Here is a 16,164-nt window from a genome sequence, read left to right as displayed (position 1 = left end):
AATGTTCCTATTACTCAGGAACTTCTTGTGATACTGTCAGTTGTATCCACTATGGCATATTCCTAAAGAAACATTACACAAAAGCTGGAGCATTTACAAAAGTGTTCAAAAAGTGATCAAATTGAGAATGAGACCGTTGCCATGGATGACTGTGCAAACAGCAATATGGGCTGTAGACCTCACATTGCATCTATGTCCTTGGTTCCTAAAGAAAGGATCACAAAATCCAGCAGAGGCTGCAGAATAAAACTAAGGATACTGAGTGAGTTTCAGTCTGCTATTCTTGCTGAAGCACCCAACAGGAGTAGTAGCACTATTCTAGAGATCCTACAGGCAAAAAAAGGAACAGACACAAACAGTAGAAGAGTGAAGAGTGAAAAAGGAGGGAGAACAGATGAGAAAGAGAGAAGCAGTAGGATACTCCAGCACCAGAGAAAATCATCTCCACCCTTCCCAGGCAAAGGGAAAACTGCAGCAATACCCGACCTGTTGATAGTGGAAAAGGTGACAGAAATAAAAGGACACTTCCAGAAACACTCAGTAAGAGACAGGAAAGTATAAAGATAACAAGGACAGAAAAGTGGAGCCTCAGCAGCAAGAATAAGCATGCCAAATAACAAAAGAAAATCAAAGACAATGACAGGTGGAGCGGGTCACAGAAGAGGCAGAAGCCAATTTTAATAAGATAAACTGCATTCTTCCATTTTCTCAGCCTTTGCTCCTGAGAGCATCTGGTATCATGGCAGACAGGGGAAGCTTTTCTCCTTCCAGACTAACCTGCCACAGGAAACACCACAGCCTGGCAGGTGTTTGGGAAGTGCTATTTGGAAGGAAGTTTGTTAAGCGCTGACTATTTTGAAACGATAAAGTATCTTGGAAAGGCAGAGATCTGAGTGCCACAGAAAAGAATCCTGAGAGCAATAATACAAGCGAATGCGAAATTGAACTCACAAGTAAAAATCCTGCCCTCAACAAACTTAATGATGACATTTCCATTGGTTTTGGTGATGCAAAGATTACAGCCAACAAGTGATGGACATAAATTGAAAAACATTCTCCAGTCAGGCTACACAGATACCTAGTGAAGGAAAGATTGCCCTGTAATGCAAAATATTCTAAACATAGCATCACAGGAAAAGCAAATATTAAAATTGGTTTAGGTATTTCAAATGCCGTTTAGAAGAATAATTAGAATCATACAGAAACCTAGGGTTATTGACATATTAAACCAGTTCAGGACAAAGAATGTGTTGCTTAGAAACTGCATTTACAGGAAAGATTAAACACGCTCAGTGTTTTGCAAAAATCCAAGCATCACTTCTGGCTATGTATTGAAGTCAGATAATTGCAATAAGAAATAAATCCATGCATATGAAAAATTATTGATGTTAATTTATGTGTTAACAGTTAAACTGATGTGTTGTGCACTCATGCTGAAGCCCACATTTGTCAGAGAAAGGTAAATTAGCAACTGCCGTTTAATTTCCCTCTGCTTTGCTTTTACAGCTGCTAGAAGGTTTGCAAAGTACTTGAAAAACTTGACCCTTCTCCAGCCTCCCCCGCATGAGTCACCCAACCTTCCTCCAGTCATTACCCTGCACTTCCTGCTGGGATCCAGCAGTAAAACAAACGAGAGACACCAGTTCTGGTCATGGTGAGGGAGGCAATAAACCAGTGACAGGTATTTTTATGAACTTTTAAATGAATTCCCATATATTAAACATATCAACCAAGTGCCAATCCGGGTCACTATCCTATGGAGGGTTCTATTTCAAAAGACATTTTGAAGCACTTCAGTTCGTTCCCTGTCCTCAAAGTATGCTTTCCTTGTTTACAAACACGCAAAATAATTTACTGTAATTTATATGTTTCAGAAATATTACAGACAAAAATATTAAATAACTTTACTTGTGCATGTATAAACTCAACATTATTTTTATAACATTCTTAAGAGTAAATTTAACCCAAAATTTCACAGATGAAGTTCCAGCATTTCATGTCGTTATTAAATCCGTCTCAAATACTCTTTGTCAGGTTTGAGTTTTTTAGAAGTCAACTGCTAGGTCACTTCCTATAGTTTGCTTCAATTCACCATCACCGTTTATTAAACATGGTCACTTCTGGGAAAACCCCAGTTTATTCCCCCCCCAAATAAATATCAAATTATGCATCCATTGAGAGAAGTGATCATGCTTAGTCAGCCAAATTTAGTAACAAATTTACCCTTTTCTGTACACAAACCCCCACAGTATTTTAGTTCCAAACTTGCCTACTATTACACTAAAAGTACTGAGAGAACTGCTGTCCCCATGAACTCCTTGGGTTCATTCCCCAGTGCACACAGGAGACACAACCCCTTTAAACTTCAAGGAGTTCCCATTGCAGTGCAGAAGAGAAAAAGTCAGAGATTATGGAATAATCATCTCCAAATCGATCAATTTACCCCTGAAGGTAAAAAACTGAAAGAAAGAAAAAAGTTGAATAGTTCCAGTTTGCCTTCTTGAAGGGAAAGTACCCCCAGGGCATGTTGTAGAATGATCCCCATCTCTTTCTCCTGATGCTTATTAAGAGGTCATAGATCTCAGCTAGACTACAGCATTCCCAAATGACATCCCCAGCTAAGGACTATGACCTCTTAGTACAAGTACAGGGAAATAAAATTAGGAATATTAAGAGTCCACATTAAGAGTTTGCCTCAACTATCAGTCATTTTGGAAAAACAGTTGGAGTTAATGACATATCTGGTGTCTTGTAAAAAACAGAGGAGCTTTAGAAAAAGAAACTGCAAGTTTCAGAATTTTCCATAGGTGCAGCACCCTGTGCAAGGGCTAAATTACTACATCTGAATATCACAATGGATTTCCACAACAGAATATTCAATGCAATAGGTATCTTTCTCAAAAAGCACAAGGTACGGCTCAGGACATCCTGGGTGAAATAAGTCATGCTTTTTCTTTATCTCAAGCCTATTCCCTCTAACTAAGAGTAATAGTATGGAAGTGATTTTACAGCCATCTCAGACAGGTTATTATGCCAAGACCAGGTAGGTACTGGAGTATCTTTAAGGATCTTTCCCCTCCAACAATTTTTTTTTTTCATAAAAAGCATTTCTTTTTTTACACTCTCCAGGTGATGCTTGGGAGGATAAACTGAGCCCATATAGTTGGTGTGTCAGTGAACCACCACATCACCCAGCAATCTTAACACCCTACAGCTGGTTGTATAAACATGAATTAAGGTTCTTCTACAACTGTATTAAGCAAAGTGTTAAAGAGCTGTGGGGCATTTTGTTACATTTGGCTTTCAAGCTATGAATTTAACTGCTGAACATATAAGTAATGATAATCTGTTGTACCTCCCATTCCGTTCATTTCAAAATGGTAATTAAAGCAAGCACCAATAATAAAAACAGCAAGTATTTCAAGAAAATTATTTTAGAAGGAGCAGGAAATTCACCACTTAAAAAGACTAATTTGTCATGGCAACAAGATCCATTTTGTAATACACTGACAATATATTATAAATATTTCAATAAAACAGAGGCATAAAATAAACAACAGGTATTTACAATAACTGATTCTCTGAAACACTGTAGTCGATATAGACTGTAGGTGTATATATGTGCATATATGCAAGACAATCATTATTTTATTTTTAATAGTGTGTCTATTAGAATCATACACATGAATTCCCATTGTACTGGGTAAAGGTCAGGGTAGCTGTGACCCTGTACCAGCAGCAGCTTTACAATTCAAAGTCTGTATTACTGAGGACTGTGAAAAGCAAGACAAGCTTGGCCACAGGATCCATATTGATTACAACAGTAATTGGAAGCAGCATAGTTATCATAGGGTAAGTAATGACTATTTTTTCTTCTTCACATATGTGCCAGTGTTGATGATTCCCCCTGCCCCCTCCCTTCTCTCCCCTGCAGGCAACCATCTTCCTTGGACAATGAGAATTAGGAATTTCAGCTGCATAGATCAAATAGTGATTATAGTACAGCTCTCTCAAAACTGGAATGAGCTCTGCCAGTTATGTCCTCCACACAATGCCTGAAAAAGGTCAGTGGATTACCGCATGTCATCACCTGGCAGATCTCAGAAATTGGACCCTCTTCTGAAACAGGCAGGAGATGTCACTCAGGTACTGGGAGAGCATATTTAATACTCAATGGGAAAGACACAGTAGCCAAATGGTAACATGGAAAGATACCCTGTACTGCCCATTTGGAAATGCTCTGTGAGGAAATGACTTGACCTTTATAACACCCAGCAATGGTTATAAATAAATGGAGCAACAGACTGTCAGTGTAATAAAGCAAAATTCTGCATCTAGCCAGGGCAGATTTTCAACAGAGTGCCAGGAAGACACTTGAACTAAGCCTAAAAAAGCTAGGGAGCAAGGCAAGTCAGAGCTTGGAGACAGGGACAATGACGCAGAGCTAGTTTGGTAACCACAAAATAGCAAAGGCAGAAGAGGAACTATTTATAATATTATCGTGGCCACTCCCAGAGCCTAACGCTATTGCACTCACCCACAACAGCATGTCAGGTGTATTTAATTGATGCTTTCACAGTCCTATGCAAAAAAAGCACCACATGGACTTGTCCTCTGTTATAGTTTAGACTATGACCATAAGCCCTACTACTGAGCATGACTTGGGAAGAAGACACTGAAATAAGGTACATTGTTTATATAAACCTCTGAGTACATGTGAAATAACAGATTCTGGATTACAGGTACATGGGATCTTTTAACTGTCAAAACAGTGTACTGTTGTCCTCAATATTCACTCCTTATCTTGAGTGAAAGAGTATTTACTTGAAAAGCTTTGAGCAGAAGTGATCAAAAGCGTGGTTCAAACGTGTGATGCTCAGGTCCCAGGGTGACTGAATTCATGATCTGGACAGGAATGGATACCTTGTGTGTGTAACAGTACTTTGGTCAAACTCTGCTGCCATACTCCATTTGCCCAGTAAGGCATGAATTACTGCAAGATGAGCCCTAAGAGCCCCGTACATGACGCTAGATTATTTACATGTAAAAGACAGTTGAGAAACAATTGTACCAAGAACTAGACCTGGTAACCCCTGCACTGGGACTGCCTACACAAAACCCCTTTGTCAATGAGAAAGCTCCAGTCTCCGGTTGAATGGCTCCTCCTGCAGCCCAGGACTTCCTGGGCCAGGCTGGAGGAGCCTCTGTCCATGGTACTCACTGAGGCAACGGTGTCCTCACCGGTGCAGGGACACCAGCTCTGATCCGGTATCTTGCTGTTATAGTGGGAGTTCAGGTTCACACAATGTAAAGTTCTTGGTGGATACATACAGAAGATAAGCCAACAAAAGCTATCCTTGCCATTATATGCTAAAAAGAATCACTGGCCTTTTTAAGTAATGGAAAAATCAGGCTACAATAAGAGGAAAAAAAAGAAGCAAAACTGAGGAAAAAATATCCATTAAAGATATCTAGGAAGCACTCAAAGCCCCTTGGAAGACACCACCACTTGCTTCCTCTCCCACCTTCAAGCAGAACAAGCGTTCTGGCACTTACAGTCAATTCTCACACATAGGTTTATTATGGGGGTTCTCCGAGTCAAGAATAACAGTTCCATGATACAGACAGAAGCTGCTTTCATTTACAAGGGGTCACTGACAGATAACTCAGAAAGTGCAACAGGTTGCTTTTAAAACATTCAGGAGGTAAAGATCTACTGGTTTTATGACTGATTAACAGTCTCAAGAGCAGAGATTAATGGTTTCCAAGCAAAAGGGGGAGGAGTTTATGCTTCTTTTGCCCATGTTGGCTGTTCATCATGGATCTCTCAAAGTAAGCACAGTGGTTTTGAAGAACAGCAAGAAGGCTATGCAGCCTACTTTCATAGCTTTCACCTCCAGCATATACAAGTTGCCTCCACATCTCAGCAGTACCAAGCTACCTACAGAAGTACTTATACAGAATTTTGACATGAAAATCTAAGAATGCAATTGTCAAGATCTTCATTTGTCCTCCCTTGGAGTGTGCAGTTCTGCATATGAAATTATGTATGGCAGATTCTCCAAATTGCTATTATTTTAGCAGGCCTTTGCCATTCTGTAACACATATAAATCTTACATCCAAGTCCACTGACAGGCTTTTCAGTGCTCTCTGAATTCAAAATTTTGATCTTTGGAGGAAGACAGACTGTAGCTACCTCCCTATTCCTGCTTTTCCCCAATTTCACAGATTTGGAGTTGCAGATACGGGTCCCAGACCACATCTTTCTGAAAGGATGCGAGTCCATTACTTCCAAACTTAAAGAAGTGCATTGAGCTACCATGTGTATTGGCTGGGACAGAAAACTGGAGGAGGGGGTCTGCTTTCACTGTCTCAGTCAAACAGAATATCATTTTGTGGAAAAGAAGTCAGAAGACCATGGTCCAAAGCAAATGGAAAAGTAGAAGCATGTCTCTGTAGTATAGCGACTGGAAAGCCCTTTAGGGAAAAAGAGAGGCCTAAATTCAAGCTTCCAGTCCAAGCACCGTTTGTCTTTCATTCAATAACTGTTTAATATAAAATCTATATGCAGTCTTTGGTGCAGGAATTCTCAAGAGAAACAGGGTGACTCTCTCAAGTGAAGTAACTGTACTTGGCAAACAGTGCTTGGCAGTGTGCCACAAACTGCAATGAGGCAGATGAATATGCTTTCGGTGCATCATAGATTTAACTTCTTAGGGTCCTTGTCCTCAGAAGCACTTTTATCAAGCTCAGATTTTTCCCTGTACTGCAGAAATGACCAAGAAGCCCTGCCACATATCATTTCTCCATAAAGATAGTGGAAACTGAAAAAACAATGGCAAGATCTGCAATATATTTAGTCAGCTCTAGGATTCTTTTGCTAGCAGGAAGAGCAATTCTAGCTAGGATATCAAAGCAAGACAATGCCAAGTGTTCACAAAATTTATCTTGTTGTCTCAATGTGCAAGGCATACATCCTTTGGGACAAAATTCCCTGCAAAGTTTTCAAGTCTTCTAGTGAAGGAGATGGTCCTGGCATTACTAACTCATTCAGAAAGATGGTAGATTCCTGGGCACCAGGAAGAGGAGAAAAAAGGCAAGAGAAGGAAAGCATTATAGTGGAATCCCTTATTACCTCCCATTTGTTAAATCCATGATCACTCATGGTGCATGCTGTCTGCGAAGCTGTTAGGTAGCACAACCTCTTATTTCTAGACATGCAAGAAGGTGTTTCTCAACCACACAGGAGGGTGATAGCCAGGAAAACTAATTTTGGTCGTAACTGGAAACCCAGAAATCTGACTTAGCTAGAAGTTCCCAGCCCAGGGACAGTCCAGTGCTGATGGAGAGCAGCACTCAGAACAACTGGTCCCTAATATATCTGCTGGGATTATTTTCAGATGATATGCCAGAGGAATCTCTGGGCAGGGCTAGAGAGCAGGACTGCAGCTCCTCATTGGCGGTGAACACACGGCTATAGCTAAGAGCCTTTTCAACACCAGCAGCAACTTAGGGCATAACATGAATGGCTCTCAGCTCTACCTGACATACTCAACCTGTCAAAGCTCTAGCACTAAGCTAGAGCCCAAAATATGAAACTAAGTCTACCTAATCACCATATCAGCCCTGCGGTTGCCTTCAAATGGCCAAATGTAATTTTAGGACTGTATAAATATAGTAGTTACATTTGTACCAGTCCTAAAATTACATTCAGCCCTTTGAAGGCAACCGCAGGGCTGATAAGGCCCCCAGTGAAAATGAGTTTGACACCCCTCACCTAAAGGTAAAACAAATATTTACCTCAGAACATCCTTAGCCTTGAAGCTAGGACTGCACATGATTCAGTAGCCTGCTAACAGACAGGTTTTGCAGCCTGTTAAGCCAATGGGGCCAGTAGTAAAGTCAGGTAACATGCACTAGGTCTACTGACATTCAGGTGAAGGATGGTTATCTTGTGTACCAGCCAACTAGACTGGCATGTTCAATGCACCTTTGACTTCAAGCAAGGCACCACCATACTGTTCTCCTTTTTCTAGTATTGCTCTGCTTATGAGTGGGAGTTCTGATGCCAAAGTGACATACAGGATCTTCAAGAGAAGTAAGCTTTAGCTGAATGCCTCTGAACACAGAGTGAGTCAGCAGAGAGGGAGTTCTTATATATACAGAGGATACTTCATAGACTATAATCCCGGAGGGTTTGGACTGAAAGGTGAAATAAACAGCACAAAGCACTGTGAAGGAAGAAGAGATATAAATCAAGCAGAAGATGAGGGAAACTGTCTGACAAATTGCGTCCTATCAACAGCATATATGGCAGCATTGCAAAAGGTTAAGTTTCCTTTTGGCAGATGAAGCAGAGAAGGTGCTGGCTTATCAGTAGTACACCACATTTGATCCTGCAAGTGCATTCCTACAGTGAGATCTAAACTGACATATGCTAGAAGGGCATCACGTTCATAGCCAAGCTAATTGGATCCTTTACTTAGATACACAACTTAGAGGATGACAGTGTGCAAGTGGCTCATGAGTTATTAAATGGAAATGCTGCAGGAAGGATAGAGTGAGAAAAGCATCAACATCAGAGAGAAACACTATTAAATCCATATTTTATTGCCAATCTTTTGTAATGACTAAATTAATATAATTTAGTATCTCATCTGCCCATGGTTACAAGTATTGCAAATAATTTTTTGGGACTTTTTCTCCTGTTTATGCTTTATCTGTATTCCACAAACATCACAGCAATTGTCAGCAATTAACATAAATAAATCATCACCTTTTCAGAGAAACCTTCAGTACAAGAATTTCAGATGATAGCAAAAAATATTACTAAATAGCTCATGAAGGGCCTGTTCCATCCCCCATTGAAGTCAATGGGAATCTTTTCATTGACTTCAATGGATACTGGATCAGACCCAAATTGAAAAGATCAATAGTGCATACATTAGGATGAAAGAGCAGCTATGCCCTCCTCTAGAAAAAGAATATGAGTTCAATTCAAACAAATTACAGGAAGGAACCAGTTGGAGAGAACTTTTTTCTTCTCCCTTGAAAAAAATCGGCAAGAGAACAGAAATCCAAGATCCTGAAAGCTTAATCTCACAGAGTTGTAAGTAACTTCTTCCACTATCCTCTGAACAGCAGGGGGGACTGCCACCTTGAGAGACTGGGACCACTGTTTAATAAACCAGCTCCACTGTCCCCATTCCCGTCTTTGGTTGAGAGTGCAGAATGAAGATTCAATAAAGCCATTTTACTCCTTCCACTGAAGTGTCAAAGCTTCGGAAGAACACATCTAGCATTATCAAATGCAGAAACTAGAATCCCCAGTGTCAATCACAGATCCTACAATGGCAAGCTTCATTCTCAAGCATGTTACAAGGTTGGTAGAATGAGGGGCAGTCAAGACACTCAACTCTCATGTTTCATGGTCACTGTTTTACTAAAGGGTTGTCTTACACCAGTTGTTTGTCATCCTGTTCATTCCATCGACATAACTGTTAATTTTACCTGGTATAATTACATAGAAAACAACTCTACAACTGGATCAACACGCACAGTCCATACATTCTTGCAGTGCAGCTCACTATGCATCTCACAGAGCACCTCCAAAGCTCAGTAAAATCCAGACAAGCTGCAGCTGGCTCAGCCATCTAAAAACTCAGGTTTTGGAGGGCTTCAGAACTCAGATGTGAACTTCAGAGGCTGGCAGTCCTGGCATTTTTGCCTAACAGAAAACTTGGGAAACTTCAGTACTTGAGATGGCATCCAGATTGGAAAGATCATACATCAGGATAGATGATACACTCTTCCCCACTCCAGAGAGAACAAATTTGACCCAAACAACAGAATATAATAGAAGAAATTCCATTTTGGTAAACATCTTGTATGGCACCCAAAGGCACTGGTGAAAGTCCAGCAGAAAAGCAAGAGTCCAGAGCTTTCCTAAAATGCTAAAAGCAAACTTTATTTTTGTCAAATATGTATTGTGCTTCAGAAGAGAAAGGTAAGCTGCCTGGCTGTCAACTGTTTGTCACTGATTAAGTAAAAATAATCTAAAAGGATGAGGTTTTCATAAATGTTATATCCTTTGTGTTAGGCCATACATGCTGCTCAGGGCCTCGCACTGAATTCACCTCACTAACTACCTGCATTTCTTTGCTGGAGAAAGAAAAAATCATCAACTCTGGCCATTCCATCCAGGCCCCTCTCTCAACTTGAGAGGTTAAGGGTTTCTTTTGGTCATTTATATTTAGAAACAGAGGACAGTTGGCTTTTTTTCAACATGGTAGTCCAGAAGGTTTATGTTTTTATTCACTTCATTAGCTTTCAACAGTCCAATCTCATTCACTCATTCACTATCGTGTGTTTCCTTGAAAGAGAGGCAAAGGTATTTTTAGGAACTTTAATGATTTTCTTCAAGATTCATTTTCATTCCCCCATTCTCCAACATCATACATCATACGTGGTCTATCTAGACTTCAGCAAAGCCTTTGACACTGTCTCCCATAATATACTCCTTCAAAAGCTGATAGCCCATGGCTTGGACAAGTGCACTCTCTGCTGGGTTAAGAACTGGCTGGAGGGCCGGACCCAGAGAGTACTGGTGAATGGGGCTGCATCTAGCTGGCGGCCAGTCACTAGTGGTGTCCCCCAGGGGTCAGTGTTGGGTCCAGTCCTGTTTAACATCTTTATTGATGATTTAGATGAGGGGATTGAGACCATCATCAGCAAATTTGCTGATGACACCAAGTTGGGGGGCAGCGTCGACCTCCTGGAAGGCAGGAGGGCTCTGCAAAGAGATCTGGATAGACTGGAAAAATGGGCTGATTCCAATGGGATGAAGTTCAACAGGGCCAAGTGCCGGGTCCTGCACTTTGGCCACAACAACCCCCTGCAGCGCTACAGGCTGGGCACAGAGTGGCTGGAGAGCAGCCAGGCAGAAAGGGACCTGGGGGTACTGATTGACAGGAAGCTCAACATGAGCCAACAGTGTGCCCAGGTGGCCAAGAAGGCCAATGGTATCCTGGCCTGTATCAAAAATAGTGTGGTCAGCAGGACAAGGGAAGTGATCCTTCCCCTGTACTCTGCATTGGTGAGGCCACACCTGGAGTATTGTGTTCAGTTCTGGGCCCCTCAGTTCAGGAAAGATATTGAGGTGCTGGAGCGGGTCCAGAGAAGAGCAACAAGACTGGTGAAGGGACTTGAGCACATGACCTATGGGGAGAGGCTGAGGGAGCTGGGGTAGTTCAGTCTGGAGAAGAGGAGGCTTAGAGGTGACCTCATCGCTCTCTATAACTACCTGAAGGGAAGTTATAGCCAGGTGGGAACTGGTCTCTTCTCCCAGGCAGTTAGCAATAGCACAAGGGGACATGGGCTTAAACTCTGCCAGGGGAAGTTTAGGCTGGATATTAGGAAGAAGTTCTTTACGAAGAGAGTGATCAGGCATTGGAATGGCCTGCCCAGGGAGGTGGTGGACTCACCATCCCTGGAGGTTTTTAAACTGAGATTGGACATGGTTCTTAGTGCCATGATCTAGTAAATGGGCTGAAGTTGGACCAAGGGTTGGACTTGATGATCTCTGAGGTCTTTTCCAACCTAGCCAATTCTGTGATTCTGTGATTCCTGCCTTTACACATGCATCCCAAATCGACTAATCCATCATACCCATTTTCACTCTCATTTACCAACAGAACCTTCAGCAGAACTGCTGTGTTGAGGAGTGGTGTTCCAGGACTCTTCCTACTTACTGTTCCCCTCACCTGCTTTTCTTCAGTTTCTCAACCCAACTGTACAAGCACTGTTTAGTGCCTTTTACTCACAGCTTTAAAGCAGAGAAACTGCTTGGTAGAAGTGGAGAGGAGGGGCATCAACCAACTAACCAGAAAGGAGAAATAGCCATATCAGATTAAGGTGAGAAAAGAGGGATGGATAAACGGGATCTGAAGCAGGAAAGTGAAGATCCAGAGGATCAGGGCAGGGGCCAGGCTTTCTCGGAGAGGGAAGGAAGAGACAACCTAAAGCCACTAATTTTTCAACATGGAAAGAGCAAAAGAAAGAAGAGAGGTATGAAGAAAAGGGGAGAAAAACATTAAGTTTTTTTTAAGTCAAGAGAGAATCTCAATACTGCCAGAAACCACGAGCAATATAGAAAAATACATTCTAAAAGTATGTAGGAGTGATTAGGGAATGGCAGAACTGACTGCATCTTTAGTTAGAAAAACATTTTACAGGCAAGAAAAGGCAAAGTGATATAGTAATAAAAGGAAACATTTTTTGCTGCAGCAGATCTTCATCTTCCATAATGTGAGGTTAGGACCAAATCATTCGACAAATCCACATTACTTCTCAACTTTCCTTCTGCTCCTGCCCACTTATTCCTCTTCTGCTCACCTTCTTCTCACACTTCATCCTGAAGAGCAGTACTGCTGCTCGACTTTTATGTGATCCTGCCAGGACTTAGCCTATGGATCTACTGGAATCAATAACTCAGAAAGCTCTCCAAACATGAGCACATGCACATTTTCCAAAAGTGTTCTCAAATGAGAAGGATGGCTTTCCTTGTTTACAAAGTCATAATACAGAAAAGTTTTTAACATAAGTGCACTGCACATAAATACATTTTACACTGTAGAGGCTAAAATTAAAGTATCACCTAATAAAATACAAAAATGCCTTTCTGTTAATACTGAGTCTAGTTGGACCTACAGTGCGTACCATCAAAAGACCTACTAAAACTAATGGGCAAAACTACTTCAGCAGATTTCATGTGGTTTCCCAGGTGAGGGGCTCTCTACAGTCACTTCAAAGAGGAACCCCGATTTGCTACAGGTCCATTCACCCAGCTCTGCTCAGTTCAGCAGTATCTGATCAGAACCTGGTTCTGCCCCTTGACTGAAGCTGAGATTTTATTTTCCCCTCCAACAATTTGCTTCATTCCTCTCAGTTTTCAGTTACTGATTGCTGTACAGTCATTTGAAGTTAAGAGATAGACTAACGCAACATCCAGCCCAGATCTGCAACATGCCATTGTGCAAATTCATTCATTGAGTAGTTGCACCTAAACCCCACTTACAAACGTCTTCTGTGTTCACAAGTGACTTAGGAAAATACGTGTATAAGCAAAGTATGGAAAACTATACAGTATGAATCTAGAAAGTACATGCAGTGGCCAGGCATAGACAGCTAACGAACACTTTAAATACAGTGACAATGCAGTAATTACCCATACACCCTTCGGTATGAAGGAAATTTTTAATGCCCCATTTACAGTATAATCCTGTCCCAGAATCAATTTATGAAGGTCTCACTGAAGCATTCAAGTGCAGGAATAAAATAACTGAGAACAAAGGAGGGAGATCAGAAGCAGAGGATGGGAATCAGAAATATAACAGTGCACAAAGCCATAAAGTGATAAGTATTGTTTACCTGTCAGTTGACATTGATTAATCTTGTGTTCTGTGATATCACTCAGTGACTCAAACACCTGGAGGCAGCTGTCACAGCTGTGCACAGCTTCTTCTTCTAACTCCTCCCCTTCATCCGGCCTTTTCTTGCAGTCTAGCACCTCTCCATCTTCTGCCTTGTCTTCTAGTGCACAGTTAGGGTCTGAAAGAAAATCAAGACCGTGATGTTAGGCATCTAAGAAGGGAACCTCTAAAAAGAAAAAAAAATCAAGGTAGGTTCTTCTGGTAGTGATGAGAAGAGACATATATGGCATGAGCCTGCAGCACACTGTAGATTTTATTGCTAAATAAGCAAAGAAGGCTTTTTCCTGAATTTTTTTTCTAAGCTGAATGAAAGGAGAATTTCCCTTCTACTCCCACAAAAGCAGTTCCATTTCTCACTAAAGCAATTCATCCATGCTTCAATGTTAGGTCTGTCAATTTTATCACAGCTATTGAAGCTGCTTTGATCATTTGATCATTGTAAGAAAGGATAAACCACCTATGCAATTAGTTTTCAATGAAAAGAAAAACCAAATCAGTGAGTGTGCAGGAACTTCTTTTCACTCTTAACTACAACGTTTCACAGGAAATTACCAGAATTAAAAGACAAACAAATTTGATTTACATAAACATGAAATTAATCTTGACTTTACAACCCATTCCAGTACTTTATCACCACACTATTTGACACAAACAAAGCCCTGTAAAGATTATACCCTAGGTCAAAATGCTACACATGCTTTGAACTCCTGCATGACTTAAGACAAGCCTGATAAAGTTCCTGTATTTGCCAGATCATGGAAAACTGGAAACTATTGTAAAACCCGTATAGTGCAGAAGGAGAGCTTTGTCTGTGTGACATGCTGACAAGCATTTTGGGGATAGTAGGATGGCTCTAGCCTCAGAGCAGCAGCCCTGAGCCCAGCTGAAGCTTCTAAACTGGAAGAAACATGAGGTCTCACCGCCATCCCCTGTGCACAGAGAAGCCACACAGCTCGCTGCACAACCTCAGTTCTGCAGACAACCAGCACAGAGTGACATAATGCAAAGTCTAGAACTTTTCCTTCTCTGAGGAAGAGCGGAGTAGCTTTAACTACTCTTGACTTTTTGCCCGCTTTACTAAAAGCTTCCTTCAAAAGACAGAAATAAAACAATCTGTCTTCCCTAATAAAGCAAGCTGGCACTTAGCTTTGTTTTTCCTTGGGAACCACAGTACAAGTGAAACGCAGAAGAAAAATGGTTGCGTACATTCCAGCAAAAGGAATGCAAGTGTTTCACCACTTTTTTCTGCTTGGGCCACCTCATCTTTGCTTTTAGACATTTGAGAGAGCGGAGACTGAAACAAGTCATTTTAGAAAACAACAGCTAACTCATATAATAACAGAAGATTGTGCAAGTACATTCTAAGATGTTATACTCTTTAGCCAAGTGTGTTGCTAACCAGGAGTAGACTCCTTGTCCACAGCAACAGAGAGGTGGTGTCTGTGAACCCACTTTATTTAGCATTGCAATTGATTAGGATCATGCACAACTACTTGAACGGAGAAAGTGAAACATGCCAACACTAAATCCACATTAGAATGGGGAAGGGGTGAGGAGGTAGAGGAGTGAGATTCCATTGAAAATCACCCTTCAATCCTCCTTCAGCACCCTACAGTGATGGGGACCCAGCCATCCTTGCATTTGCCACTGTGCGCAATGCACAGGTTCTTGCTGCTCAACAGTGAAGGTCAGGGCTCCCATCATCTTTCTATACCCCCTGGTCCATGCTGCTGTACCCTGCGCTCCAGCTGCTCAAACACAGACAGACCCGCCAGAAGTAACTGGAAATGACCCATGTCAGGAAGCTTTCCTCATGCTATGTGGCTCGTGATCAAAACCAAGGAATTTCTTTGACAGGGGTAAAGGGCAGAATTTATTTTTACGGGAAATACATTACGAAGGGAAAAGAGATTAATTAAAAAAAAAACAAAAACACATTCTGAAGTCCAAAATGTATTTGGTGTGCAAAACCTCTGCCCATGCACTGAGTGCAGTCCTTGTATGACAAGTTACATTCACAAGGTTCTTTCAAGAGTGAAGACTTCACCTTGAGTAGCTACATCCAAATAGCAGAGTAGTCTGGACATTTACAAAGCAAAAAGGGATGCTACTTAAATAAAAGGATTTTATGGCATTTTAGCCATTGCTTTATGCTCTGAATCTAATATCTCCCATTGCCACTTCACTTTTCAAAATATTTTGCAAGATTAATAACAGTAGTTAGGAGATCACCAGGTTATAAGCAGTCCAGAAAAATAAGTAATTGCCTTAACTGTTGTAAACTGACCCCAACATCATTAAACACTTGTTGGAAGGCAGTATGAGCACATTGCATACTATTAGTTGTTCAGCTCAAGCTCCCAGTTTCATCTCATAAAACTGACAGCACTCAGGGAAATGTGGGCACTGGGTCTGAATTTTAACACAAGTATTTAAATGCTGCACATAAAGTTTACAGACCTGTTTGTTTTAAAATAAGGGTAGTGTCTGACTCTGCTTTAAGCACAATGCTGAAGGAAAAAAAAAAAAAGGGAGGGGAGGGAATTCTTGAGACTTATTATTCAGAAACACTTGCACTTTGCAGGAATTCAGCAATACACACACACATAAGCACACATGCAGCCCTTAGTACACAAAAGCCTAAAGAATCGCTCAATTTAAAGCTTCCTACTT

At 41.2% G+C, this 16,164-nt stretch overlaps 1 protein-coding gene across 12 annotated transcripts in view; it reads right to left on the bottom strand.

Annotated features, from left to right (window-relative positions):
- Nucleotides 1-16,164, bottom strand: part of ZNF521 (zinc finger protein 521) — a 237,206-nt gene that overhangs the window by 199,001 nt on the left and 22,041 nt on the right. For all 12 annotated transcript variants that reach the window (XR_011737449.1, XM_071804178.1, XM_065831095.2 and 9 more), the window contains one exon: nucleotides 13,430-13,609. Coding sequence is in view for 8 of the 12 variants with exons in the window: in XM_065831085.2 (XP_065687157.1) it covers nucleotides 13,430-13,609 (180 nt within the window). In the remaining 4 variants the exon portion in view is untranslated. The remainder of the gene's footprint in view (nucleotides 1-13,429; nucleotides 13,610-16,164) is intronic.

The sequence above is a fragment of the Patagioenas fasciata genome, chromosome 2, assembly GCF_037038585.1.
Source record: "Patagioenas fasciata isolate bPatFas1 chromosome 2, bPatFas1.hap1, whole genome shotgun sequence".
In the NCBI taxonomy this organism is placed as follows: domain Eukaryota; kingdom Metazoa; phylum Chordata; class Aves; order Columbiformes; family Columbidae; genus Patagioenas; species Patagioenas fasciata.
The sequence above is the reverse complement of the archived record's forward strand: the minus strand, read 5'-3'. Positions and strand labels throughout refer to the sequence as shown.